The 14,658-nt window shown below is 35.3% G+C and overlaps 1 protein-coding gene across 1 annotated transcript in view; it reads right to left on the bottom strand.

Annotated features, from left to right (window-relative positions):
• LOC101351287 (mRNA-capping enzyme) overlaps positions 1-14,658 on the bottom strand; it is a 94,448-nt gene that overhangs the window by 63,188 nt on the left and 16,602 nt on the right. Inside the window, exons 3-4 of the mRNA XM_023742495.1 lie at positions 12,708-12,811; positions 12,528-12,616 (exon numbers count right to left, since the gene is read on the bottom strand). Coding sequence (XP_023598263.1) covers positions 12,528-12,616; positions 12,708-12,811 — 193 coding nt within the window. The remainder of the gene's footprint in view (positions 1-12,527; positions 12,617-12,707; positions 12,812-14,658) is intronic.

The following is a 14,658-nucleotide window of genomic DNA, read 5'->3' as shown; positions in this document are numbered from 1 at the left end:
TTGTTCGGTAAACCTTCATCTAAAGTACAATAAAAAAAATTTTTTAAAGAAAACATCACAATTGTTTTAATACGTATTTTCATCAAAATACAAGTCTAAAGGTCAGCAAAAAAGAGGAAGATCCTCAACAAGATAGACTGACACAATAGCTGCAACAATGGACTGAAACCTAGCAACAATTATGAGGATGGCACAGGACCAGGCAGTGTTTCATTCTGTTGTATATGGGGTCACTATGAGTTGGAACCGACTACACAGCACCTAGCAACAACAACACATCTATAATATAATTGTAACTGATATTTAGAATGAAAAGCCTTACTCAATGAACAAACCTCAATAAACAAGGATACAAAGGAAATGCAGACAGTAGGAACAATTTATGCAAAGGTTAAGGTATGAATCAAAAGTATATGGCAAACTATAAATAAATCAGAATGGCTAGAGCACGAGGTAAAAGAAAGTAATGCCAAATGCAGTTAGAGACTGAGATGGTTAAAATCCTGAAGAAACTTGTGTGCCATACTAAAGGGACTATAAAGACAACGGGGAGCTATTAGAGAAGTCTAAGAATAAAATTATCAGGTTTTAATGGCAGTTCAAGAGGAAGAATGGAAGGAAGCAAAACAAAGGCATGAAAACCACTAATGACGCCATCCCAATAGTTTATATGTGAGATGACAAGGATATGAGTAATGCATGGTGATGAGAATAAAGAAGAACATACTAGAGAGGCATTTAAGAGGGAAAATCTGCAATCTGAGGGACAGATGGTTGTCAAGATTGAGAGAAAGGAGTCTCTGGCTTCTTACTTCGGTTGAATATTTAGGAATAATAATAAAGAGATTCAAAGAGAGGTCTGGCTAGAGTTGTATATTTAAGAATAATCAACATAGAGTTCAACTGTGGAAAAGGGCTGTGGTGTGGATAAAATCACCAAGAATGGTTCTGTAAAATAAGAAAATTAAGAATGGAATCTGAAGAAAACAAACCTTTTAATAATAAGTGAGAAAAGAGAACCCATAAAAAAAAAAGACCAACAACTATTCCATGAGGTCTCCTTTTAGCTAAATAACAGATTGGCTCATAAAAAAAACAATATCACCCATGAATACCATGCTCCTTTAAAAAAGCATCTAGATGAGACCAAAGGGTCAATACTTACTCTAAAGCAAAGACGAGAAGGCAAGGGGGCAGGGAAACCAGATTACTGGAAATGGAACAGCAGAAAAGAAATAATGGGAAAGCTGACACACTGTGTAAAATGTAACCAATGTCACTGAACAAACTGTGTAGAAATTGTTAAATGGGAACCTAATTTGCTGTGCAATTTTTCACTGAAAACACAATAAAATATTATTTACAAAAAAAAGAACAGAAGCTATAAACCTTAGATACGTGCTAAAAGATGGCTAACAGACTGATTTCCACAGCACAATGGGACACTAGTGCCGTCTTAGCCACTGGAAGTTGCCCACTTGCCAACTCCAAGAGTAAATGACAGGCTCATGCTTCCTCTACTCCTGTCATGTGCTTTTACATCATTATACTTACAGATAAATAGATAGGAAAAAAAACAGTTATCATTTCCTTGGCATGTGTTTTGTTATGTATATCTTCACGCCCAACAAAATTTTTAAAAATTAAAAAAAAAAATTTTTTAAAGACTGATAATGAACTGTCACAGGATTAAGAAAACAAAAAGAACATAGGCTCACGTACACCAAGAAAAAAGAAATTCCAAGACATGAGTGTTCAACTGTTTAAATGTCACATAATGATTAGAACTGAAAGTCACTATTTGAGTAACAGTACTGAAGAAGACTCCAGATTGCAACGAAGTGCATGGGAATAAACACAGATTCAAAACTAGATTTCAAAAAGTTGGACTGAGAAGGGGGAGGGGAATGCAAAACAGAAAGAAAGGTGTGAGGTTTTTCTTCAGGAGAACTGTTTAACAAGAGAGGCTGAGATATGTTTACAGGCTGAAAAAACAGACCTATTTAAGTCACAGAGGTTGACAAAAACAGAGAAAGATTATAACTAAAACGAAGCTTCTTAAGAGAAAAGATGAAGGATAAAGGAAAACCATCAGCCTCAAATGGAAAGACACTCCTTAGAAATAAATAGCTATGATAACCAAATTCTATAAATTCCATCATCTCCACTGCCTTTTTAAGAAAAGGTGCTTCAGAAGTCACAAGAACATGTTAGCTGTAAAAATATTTTTTGTCCAACATGTAGCTTAATCAAACATGTAAACTTCCTTTCTACCTTATCTTTCAGACAAATTTAAGCAACACATATTTCAACTTTAGATATTTCTTAAATAAACCACTACTGTTTTTGCATCTAATCTTTATTCTAACAAGATTAGCTAAATATTTTTATGAATAGGAAACGTAAGAATAACAAAATAATACAATTCCAAGTAAGTGATTAATGCATGTAAAGATACATAATTTAAGTACCATTTCTCTTTTACTATTCTTTGCTATGAAAATACACAGAATTTGGCCTATTGTTCTATTACATTTTAAAACATTAAGAGATGACAGAATTTTAAAAGTAAGATAAAGACTATTAACTTACAAAACCTTCATCGAAACAAATATTTGCAGAAAAATCTGGAAGATTACGTTTCTCATGTTAAAAAAAATACCATTAACTAAATATACAACAAGCTTAGTTTGATATGATTGTTCTTCAATGTTACAAAAAAAAGTGTACTTTTTTGTTGTTGATGATTTATTTCTTTCATTACAAGAATGGGTCCATCTAGGGGTAAGTAAACCATAGCTTATAATTAAAAATCAGCTATTAACTATTTAAAGTCAACTTCTTACTTAAATTTGTCTTCATTTTCTAGGTACTATCCAGGTAAGCTAATATAATAAATTTATTTGACATTTCAAGAAATGTAAACACTAACCTATGTACTAAGGGAAAGCCATAGTTCTTTTAAAATTAAGAGAAGAAACAAGCTCTCCCCACAAAAAAGAGAGAAGATGAGCTATAGCTAAAGAAATATACACACTGGCTATATAAACATAAATTAGAAAGGGAAGCTTAGAGAAGGCTGGTAGCAACACATCTTTTTAAATAAAGCCTAATCTCAATATATGCAATTTCCTTTCTATCTCACTAGTCAGATAAATTAATTTTTAGAATCAAAACACTTATCTGATCAGTCTAAATCAGTGGTTCTCAACTCCGAGCAGTTTTGCCCCCCCACGAGACACTTGGAAACATTTTTGATTGTCACAACTGGTAGGGTGCGATTGGCATCTAGAGGGTAGAGGCCAGAGATACTGTTAAACATCCACAATGCACAGGACAGCCCCCACAATAAAGAATTATCCAGTCTGAAATGTCAATAGTCCTGAGGCTGAGACATCCTGGTCTAAATGAGGAACAAAAATGACAAGGACAGAGAAAGGAAACTATCAACTATTAATACCTATCATGTGCCAAGTATCTTAAAATTTTTTATTTAAAAGAAAGAATTGTTTGTTTACCAAAATAAGCATGTGCTGCTTCATGAAAATACATATTCACAAATATGTCACAAGTATTTATAACCAGAAACAGCTAAAATAATTAAAGAGGCATTAGTTTAGCTATGTATCTATTATACTTTTCCGTAAGGTGCCAACTCATAGCCAACCTACGTACAACAGAACAAAACATTACCTAGTCCAGAGCCATCCTCACAGTGTTGGTATGTTTAAGCCCATTGCTACAGCCACTGTGTCAATCCATCTTCTTGAGGGTCTACCTCTTTTTTGCTGACCCTCTGCTTTACCAAGCATGACGTCCTTCTCCAGGGACTGGTTACTCCTGATGAAATGCCCAGGGTAAATGAGAAGAAATTCGCATTCCTTGCTTCTAAGGAGCATTCTGGCTGTACTTCTTCCACGACAGATTTGTTCTTTCCTCTGGCGGTCCATGGGATATTCAGAATCTTTGCCAACACCATAATTCAAAGGCATCAATTCTTCTTTGGTCTTCCTCCTTCATCATCCAGCTTCCATATGCATATGAGCCAATTGAAAATACCATGGCTTGGGTCAGGTGCACCTTAGTCCTTAAAGTGACGTCTTTGCTTTTTAACACTTTAAAGACGTCTTCTACAGCGGATTTGCCCAGTGCAGTATGTTGTCTGATTTTCTGACTGCTGCCTCCATGGATGTTGATTGTGGATCCAAGTAAAATGAAATCCTTGACAACTTCAATATTTTCTCCATTTATCATGATGTAGCTTATTGGTCCACTTGTGAGGATTTTTTGTTTCTTTATGTTAGGTACAATCCATACTGAAAGCTATAGTCTTTGATCTTCATCTTTCAAGCCTTGCAACTTGAAGCTTACATTTTTTAATTCAGTTCTTTCAGCGTATCAGTTTTTTTTTACATGTTGCTATGATGCTGGAAGCTATGCCATTAGTATTTCAAATACCAGCAGGGTCACCCTTGGTGGACAGGTTTCACTGGAGCTTCCAGACTAAAATAGACTGGCAAGAAGGACCCGATGATCTGCTTCTGAAAAAATTGGCCAATGAAAACCTTATGGATAGCGGGAGAACATAGTATGATATACTGCCAGAAGATGAGTCCCTCAGGTTGGAAGGCACTCAAAATATGACTGGAGAAGAGATGCCTCCTCAAAGTAGAGTCGACCTTAATGATGTGGATGGAGTAAAGCTTTCGGGACCTTCATCTGCTGATGTGGCACAACTCAAAATGAGGAGAAAAAGCTGCAGCATCCATTAATAATCAGAACGTGGAATGTACGAAGTATGAATCAAGGAAAATTGGACCTTGTCAAAAATGAAATGGAATGTTTGAATATTGACATCCTAGACACCAGTGGGCTGAAATGGACTGGAATTAGCCATTCTGAATTGGACGATCATATGGTCTACTATGCCAGGAATGACAAATTGAACAGGAACGGCATCGGGTTCATTGTCAAAAACAACATTTCGAGATCTACCCTGAAATATAACAATGTCAGTGATAGGATAATATCTATACTCCTACAAGGAAGACAAGTATGACTTATTATTCAAATTCACACATCCACTACTAATGTTAAAGATGAAGAAATTGAAGATTTTTACCAACTTCGGCAGTCTGAAATCGATCAAACATGCAATCAAGATGCGTTGATAATTACTGGTGATTGGAATGCAAAAGGCAAAAACAAAGGGGAAGGATCAGTAGTTGCAAAATATGGCCTTGGTGATAGAAACGACACCAGAGATTGCATGACAGAATTTTGCAAGACTAATGACTTCTTCATTACAAATACCATTTCTCAACAACATTAACAGGGACTATACACGGGGATCTCGCAGGATGAAATACATAGGAATCAAACTGACTACATCTGTGTAAAGATGCAATGGAGACCCTCAATAGCATCAGTCAGAACAAAGCCAGGGGCTAACTGCGAAACAGGTCATGAATTGCTCATATGCAAGTTCAAGTTGAAGCTGAAAAAATTAAAACAAGTTCATGAGAGCCAAAGTAGAACCTTGAGGATATCGCACCTGAATCTAGAGATCATCTCAAGAGTAGATCTGACACACTGAACATTAACGACTGAAGACCAGATGAGTTGTAATATGATATCAAGGACATTGTACATGAAGAAAGCAGGTTATTAAAAAGACAGGAAAGAAAGAAAAGACCAAAATGGATGTCAGAAGAAACTCTGAATCTTGCTCTTGGACATCAAGTAGCTAAAGCAAATGGAAGAAATGATGAAGTAAAAGAGATGAACAGAAGATTTCAACAAGTGGTTCAAGAAGACAAAATAAAGTATTATAAGGAAATATGCAAAGACCTGGAGTTAGAAAGCCAAAAGAAAAGAACACGCTCAGCATTTCTCAAGCTGAAAGAACTGAAAAAAAATTCACACCTCAAGTTTCAATATTAAAGGATTCTATTCTATTACAGCCTACTATTTACCAAGAAATCAGCTATTTCTTTTAACACAAAACTGATTTTTAAACTTTTTCCAGTTCATAAAATTCTTACTTGAAACAGTTTATATTTGCACATGCAAATACAGTATAGCCCCAGAATCTTATATTTGTAATTATAATTTCAAAAAATCTCTGAAAAAACTAAAGATTGTTTGGTAAACTATTTGGGAGCAAAAGCTAACTGGAACTGATATGACATTATTTATAGTCTTTATTTCTCACTTAGTGTGAATATCCCTATGTTTATCTGTATAAATGTTAATGTGTTTAATTATGGAACGCTCTCAAACACTCAGGTTATCTCTAAATACGATTTCCCACTGAAAGAAACCAGGGCTTCTTAGACAAATAACTCATTCCAGGTCTGGAGAACATCTTGTGCCAGAAAACAAGAAAGCTATCAAAGACTGATGAGGTGATATCAGAAAGACACAGAAGCCAACTTAAAGCGGCTTCAATGGCCTAGGACAGCAATTTAGGCATCAGAATACTGACTGCAGTTGATTAAAATACATTAACTATATAAAAATTCATGAGCTCATAAAGATACTTTAAAACAAAATATTCATCAGTCACCAACAAAGGTTACTAGGATACCAACTCATTATTCTGAAAATTGAAAAATAAAAGGAAAGAGCCAAGCATTTAACCAGCCCTTCCAATACAAACTGCATTTCAGGATAACCAAATTGTTGAGAAGGAACAGTTCTTTACTAAAGAAGCATTCCAGCTAATACATGAAGAAATGAAATGATCAGAAAAATCTCATTTTGCAATCCCTAATGAAATAGTGTATCTAGGCAACAATCACCAATGGACGCTAAAATCATTAGGTGAAAGATAGATGGAAAACTTCGTAATAGAGGAAGTAAAAAAGTCAGACAACCAGACATTATGCGCCTCCTGATGCAGTGGCAGAAGGAAGCAAACAGTACCAACTATGAAGTACTATATAATCTGTAAAACTTTTCCTATAAGTTCTTCTAAGAATACAACCGCACAATTCATAACAAGGATCAATTTGTTTTCCTAAACCAGGCAGTGTTATCTTTCTGAGACTATTACATCTTGTTCCAGATGTTAAGATTTCTTGATTGCCCTTCTCTGAATTCTTCAAGTATATTTAGCATTTAGTAAGCAGTTCTGTGGGTTGTTTTGAATTCCTCAAATAAAAGTCTCAATATTACTTTAAAATGTATATATTCTAATTGTATACCTAAATATAGTAAATTCTGTGAAAGCCAGAACCTGTATAAGGTAGAAACCTGTCAGAGAAGGAAAACTCAACAATATTTTCCACTAAAAAGAGAGCAATAGAAAAGTGGTGACTGCACCCTGTCCAAGGCAAAAAACTTGTGAGACCCAGAAAAAACAAGGCAGTCTCATCAAGTTCCAGCTCTCACAGGTTTCACCGTATATGTGCATGCACTTGAACTTGTTATATACATGCATGTGGACGTGTAAATACATACACACACATTATCACTAAATACTATATCAAACATATTCCCATATTATTGTTCTGTTAAATAGTAATTGCATACTGTGTAATATAAATTATCTGCTTTTATCAGATATGTAAGCTGTTTCTAATTTTTTATTACAAAAGGTATGAACGCTTATAAAGCTCTTGAGAAATATCACCAGATTATCCTTCTAGAGAGGCTATACTCTTATTAACCATGCATGAGTGTATCCATTTTCTCTAACCCATGACACTAATGGGTATTAATTTTTTACATCTCTGCCAATTTGATGAAGAAAAGGTAATAACATATTTTAATTTGTATCTCTTGTTAATAAATTTTCATGTTTCTTGGCTATTTGTATTTCACCTTTTGCAAAATGTTTTCTTTATTGTTTTCCGTATTTTTCTCTTGAGGAATGCCTCTTTTGCCTTTTGATTTATAAGATCTCTTTGTATAAAAGATATTAACTTTTTATCGGTCATACATGCCTCAAATATTTTTTCCAACTGGTCAAATACCTTTTGTTCTGTTTCTGTTGTGTTTTATCATATAGAATTTTTTTTTTTCATTTTGATGTGTTCAGATCTAGAAACCAGAGTAGGAACTATTAGAGATTTGAACTTCGGAGCCAGAAACTGGATTAAAAACCTGGCTCAACCATTCATTAGCTATGTGACTTTGGGCAAATAACTTCTTGGAGACTTAGTTTCTTTATCTGTAAAATGAGAATACTACCACATACCACATACAGATGTTATAAGGATGGCATTTAAATATTTGTTTATAATTTCCCACTGTATCTCCTGGGCAAATGGTGAGCATTAACTGATACTAGCTGTTAATATTAAGCCCCGGTGGCACAGCGGTTAAAGCTCTCCACTATTAACTGAAAGGTTGGTGGTTCAAACTCATCAGCCACTCCACGGGAGAAAAGACATGGCAGTCTGCTTCCATAAAGATTACAGTCTTAGAAACCCTATGGGTAGTTCTACTCTGTCTAACAGGGTCACTATGAATCGGAATCAACTCAACGGCAACAGGTTTGGGTTTTTTTTTTTTTTTGGTTACTATTATCATTAATGGAGCCCTGGTGGCACAGTGGTTAAGCGCTATGGCTGTTAACCAAAAGGTCGGCAGTTTGAATCCACCAGCCGCTCCTTGGAAATCCTATGGGGCAGTTCTCCTCTGTCCTATAAGGGTTGCTATAAGTAGAAATCGACTTGACAGCAACGGGTTTGGGTTTTTTTTGTTTTGTTGTTTTTGTATTATCATTAATGGTTATCACATTTTAATTTTTTACAGCACTTCTCAAATTTAAGTGTGCATAAAAATCACCTGAGACTCTTGTTTAAAAATCTAGATTCCTAGACTTCATTCCCAGAGGTTTTAATTCTGTAGGTCCAGGTTGGGGCTTTAAAACACACATTTCTAACAAGTATCCTAAGGTGATTTTGATGCAAACAGAACAGGAGCACCCCTAAAAAATGCTTGCTTATGAACTCTGCCTTTAGTAATGCACTTGGAATAGGCTTCATTACCCCAGAATTAGATAAATACTGATCTCTATTTTCTCCTACACTCTTTACAGTTTTTTTCAAATATTTAATCCATCTAAAATGTACTGTATTACATGGCTAATTGTCTCCACACCATTTGTTGAACAATCAGATTGGAAAAACGCCTCCTTTACCACCAGGAAACCACTACTGTAGTTTCTATTGCTTTATCATGTTTTAATACCTGGTAAGGAAAATCCCCTCATTGCTTTTGTTTTTCAAAATTTTCTTGATCATAATCTTGCCTGTTCAATTTGCCAAACAATTTTTTTCTGTGTTCAGTAAATATTCATCGACTTAAAAGCAGCAGTGGACTTCACAAATACAAATTAACCTCAAAGTAATTCTGCCAAGGTCTCAATCAGATTTTGCTTGGAACTATATTAAAAATTTGAAACTAATATGGAAACAAGTAATGTCCCTCCATTTCTTCAAATTTTTATTTTAATCTTTAGGTATATTTTCTTCATAAACACCTCCTATGTTTCTTAATAACTTTATTCTTTGTTTTGTACTTCTGTTACAGAAGACAGTGATAGTTTCACGTGTGAACTCACAACTCAGACTACACAGAATACGATCTAAGCTCTAGCCCTTACTATAAGCTGTGTGAATTACCTTATGCAAGTCACTTAGTCTTTCCAAGCTTCAGTTTCTTTTCATAAAATGGGAGTGACAATCATATCTACCTAATAAGACTGTTGCCATAACTATGAAATAATGTATATAAAATGGTTTACACAGTGAGTAGCACAGAGGAAATTCAGATAAATGTTAGCTAATGTTATTAACGTTAAGATGAATGAGATCTTTCTCCATTTCTCTAGTTACATCTTCTAACTAGTTATTGCTTGTTTACAGGAAAGTTGTCAGTGATTTCTTATTTATCTTTTGCCCAAATATATCCCTGAATTTTCTTACTATATCTAGTGGTTTTTTAGTTGATTCTCTAAATGAGGAAAAACATTAGCTGCTTAAAATCAGAAAAGGAAGAAATCACGAAAGAAAATATATTTGACAACAAAAACGCTTAATTTTATAAAAACCTTAAAAAGCAAATAAAGTAGAAATTTTTTCAAACAGTTTATATAAGAAGCCAATTTATGGCATCCCAAGTCATCAGGAGAGAAAATTATTCAGTAAACCATGCTGAAACAAATGACTGGCTATGTAGAAAATATTTAAATTAGACACTCAATTCAAACCATGCTCCAATATATGTACCAAAACCCACTGCCATCAAGTCAATTTCGATTCATAGCGACCCCACAGGACAGAGTAGAACTGCCGCATAGGGTTTCCAAGGGGCGCCTGGTAGATTCGAACCACCAACCTCTTAGTTAGCAGCCGTAGCACTTAACCACTATGCCACCCGGGTTTCCAATGTATGTACCAGAAAGAACAAAGAATCAAAGCTAAAATCTAACTTAAGAATTCTAAAAGACCATTCCTAGCAGCATTGCTTTTAATAGCCAAAAAAACTGGAAATAAGCCAAATGTCATTTTAAGTAACTTTTTAAAAAAATTTACTTATTCATTATACGTATTGTTTATTGTCTGTACCACCACCACCCCCCTCCCAGTACAATATAAGCTCCAGAAGGGCAGGGATTTTTTTTTCTGTTTTCTTCACTGATATATTTCAAGAGCCTAAAACAGTGCCTGGCAGAGTAGCAATAAATAAATATTTGCTAAATGAAGTATCCATCAACAAGAGAATGGATGGTAGAGTTCTCAAAAGCACACCTGAAAACACTGATGCCCTCAGCCCTCAAGGAGCTGGACTGGGACTCGAGTGGCAGCAGCCCCAGAGCAATCAAAGCCAGCCACAAGAGCCTTGTCCAGGATTCCAAATTCCCTCCAATCTATTCCTGTATATATGCAGTTTCATTTTCTATATATGCCACAGTGCAAAAAAGATGGAGAAGCACTGATTTAGGGACAAAACTACAATGAAATAAGCGAATGATAAACAAGAGAACTCAGAACAGTGGTTACTCCTCCAAAGAGGCAGGGGATATGATCAGGGAAGGATACACAGGAAATTTCAAAGATATTGATAATATTCTATTTCTTTATCTAGAGAAACATGTTCACACATGGTCATTTCATTATTATTCTCCATAACTTACATAAATATGAAATTGGCTCTTTTGACAGTATCAAATATTTCTTAATAAAAACTTTTAAAGAAATAATACTATAAGAAAATATAAAGTAATATCAATCGAATCTCTGCTCTGTCATTCTAACCCCTTTCTCTTGAACTGTCCCATAGATCTCAGCTTAAATAAACATATTCATTTATCTTACATATATATGCATATACTTTTTATATATTTATTATGTATAATGTATATTATATTTTTAAGGCCATTTTGTCCCTGATCCCCTAAAATATGGGCTCTATGCATCCCTTACTTACCTCTCCTGTATAACACTGGATCCTGGCTCTCAGATTAGTTATCTATTTTACCATTAGACTTGTAATCCTCCTAAAAATGAGACCATATCCACAGCATCAAGGCCATGGTGACACACATTAAATTTTTAATCAATATTTCTGAATGAACAGGTAACTGTGAGTCCCTTCCCTTTCTTGCTCTAACTAAAGCCTGGCTCTCACCTCAGGACACTGCCTCCTATGCAGTCTGATCTCACATGTTTTAAAAGTTCAATGATGCAAAAATATATACACAGTAAAAAGACTGGAAAGAAATACTCTAAAATGTTAAAAGTAGATCTATCTCAGAGGAAACCTTAAAGGTGATTGTTATTTTCCTAGGATTTGACACTGTTTTTGATGTTAATAGTACCATAAAAAAAAAAAAAAAAGAAAATCTATTTTACAAGAGGAAGGAAGCATAGTTTAAAGCCTGAGCTCTACAGTCAAACATGCCCTGGTTTAAATCCTGGCTCCACAGCTTCCTAACCATATGACCTAAAGCCAAACCAAACTCGTTGCCTTCGAGTCAATTCCAACTCATAAGGACCCTACAGGACAGAGCAGAATTGCCCCCACCGGGTTTCTAGGAGCAGCTGGTGGATTCGAACTGCTGACCTTTTGGTTAGCCACCGAGCTCTTAACCACTGCACCACCAGGGCTCCTATACAACCTAAGACAAGTTATTTAACCTCTGTAAGCCACAGCTTCCCCATCTGCAAAATGGAGGTCAGAATAATTCCAAAAATAATTGGTTCTTGAGAGAGGCCACTGAAATGAAACCACTTAAAATATGGACCAAAATATGTCATTAAGGCAGAGGAGGGGTATAGGAGCAATTAGGGCTTTACCTTGAAAAGCAAAAATTATGAAAATACGTGTATTTTATAGTTCACAAAAGTTAGTCTATTACTGTAATAAACATTACTTAGTGATTATTTAAAAGGTGGAGGAGAGGGTAGGAATCTCCATATCAAAAGCATGTCAACTCATTTGCAAAAAAGTGACTGGAAACCCAACCACAAAATAAAATGTATAAAACGTTGATAAAGTAGAGCCAAACATACCTATAAGTTCAGGTGGGTTTCTCTCATTAAACCGCTCACACAGACGAATAAATGTCTCTGTGTTCTCAGTTGTAGGACACTCACCATGTCTAGTAATACGGAAAAAAAATTTTTGAAAAAAGGAGATTACAAATTTCAATGAAAATTTTCAATATTAAAGAGTCTTAACACATGACTTACCCTTTACACTGAAGTTTTATATATTTGATTCCTTCTTTTTCTATGTCATTTCTGTCATAGAACCTTGATGTATTTGTCAGGTCCACCAATAAGCCCATTTTAACCTTAAAAAAAAAAAAAGGAGGGGGGGTGCAGATTGGCTAGTAACTAAATTTGTTCCAAAATAAATTTGCTGTAAGGGAATACTATAGTTCATCCATCTACATTGAGGAAGATTTTATGCTTACTCTCCTACTGAACTGTTAACAGCAAAAACACCACTTATCTAAGTCTCATCCAAGACAGTAGAACTTGACAGGCACTCGATAAAATAAATTAACCCCCAAATTAATGACGGAACAGAAGCAAAAGCAAAATAGGCTTTATTCCCAGCATTACAAAAATCTGCCTAGCACTGAGTACATCTGGAGTTAAAACAGAACACTGCTGTAGTTTTCTGCATTTGCCTCTCCATCTATGATTTATTAGACAAGAGGTTGGAGCAGGACTGGCATCTATCTGGCATACTCACCAACCCAAGCTCCAGGCACACATCAACCCAGCATTCCAGGCAGCCACCACCAATCACTCTGTTGAAACCTATTTGTCATTCCCAGACTACACCGTACTACATCCCTGGCTTAAAAGATGAGACAAGCCATTTATGTCATAAATATATAAATATTTCCCTCTTTCCATTTGATTAATAACACTTCTTTGTATTTTCTGAAAATATATTGAAGTTTAAAGTTATATTCCTTGAAAAGAGACGTTAAAAATGAAGAGACTCACTATAAACAAGGTAGTATAAGACAGCAATTTCCCTCCTCTCTTCCTGGATATCATACAAAAACAGGGTAATTGAGGGAAGAAATGAAAGAACTCAAATTTCATTTTTCAATGAAACCAGAAGACATAAAAAATTCACACATTCCAAAAAAAAAAGACTAGGGGCTGCTGAAAGGAATTAACATCACTGCAAAAGCTATGTGGGGAGGACGAGAATAGAAACAGGTTCAGGTGTAGCAGATTTTCTACTGTGACACACATGGGGTTGCCAAAGTCGAAACTGATTGGATGGCAACTGGTTCCTGGTTAGCAAATCATACAGAGGTACTGGGGTAAAAGCTGTTGTCAATTTATTAATCAGGTGTTCACTGACTCCTGCAAACTATTCACACGTTCTCCTAGATGCCAACATTTGTTGCTTAGGTGGCTCTATCTGGCTGCACCATCTTAGGCAAATCACATAGCCTTGTGTAACAGGGACTTGGAGAAAGTGGGATGGGAAGTTATTGCTTTAAGGGGTACTGAACTTCTGTCTGGGGTAACGAAAAGCTTTTAGAAACAGGTACTGGTGATGGTTGCACAACACAGTGAATGTAAGCAGTGACACTGAATTATATACTTAAAATGGTTAAAATGGTAAATTTGTTTCTTTTTTTCTATTTTTTATTGTTGTGCTTTAAGTTAGTTTCTCATACAAAAACCTATACATAGTTTTGTGACCCTAGCTGCTCTCCCTATACTGTAACAGCACACTGTTCCTTTCCACCCTGGATTTCCCATGTCCATTCAACCAGCTCCTAACACTTTCTGCCTTCTCATCTCGCCTCTGGACAGGAGCTGCCCATTTAGTCTCATGTATCTACTTCAGCTAAGAAGCACACTCTTCATGAGTACATAAAATGGTAAATTTTCTGTTATACATATTTTATCACAATAAAATGTGAGAAAAAGACTTTTTGCTATCTCACCTTTTTAAACTTTTGGATTTTTAATCAAGTGGATATACTGTCTATTGTGTGTATGTGTGTGTGTGTGTGTATTCTTTTAAAAACTAGAATCCATGTTGATATCTCAAACTCTGATAGTACCACAAGGTTTATTCTAATCTTCCCCCTTTTATTTGTAACTTCTCCAACAGTGAGAAAATTGTCTCGGGTATTTTTTAAATTTAAAATTTTTTTTT

Source organism: Trichechus manatus, unplaced genomic scaffold, assembly GCF_000243295.1.
Source record: "Trichechus manatus latirostris isolate Lorelei unplaced genomic scaffold, TriManLat1.0 scaffold00211, whole genome shotgun sequence".
NCBI lineage: Eukaryota > Metazoa > Chordata > Mammalia > Sirenia > Trichechidae > Trichechus > Trichechus manatus.
The sequence above is the reverse complement of the archived record's forward strand: the minus strand, read 5'-3'. Positions and strand labels throughout refer to the sequence as shown.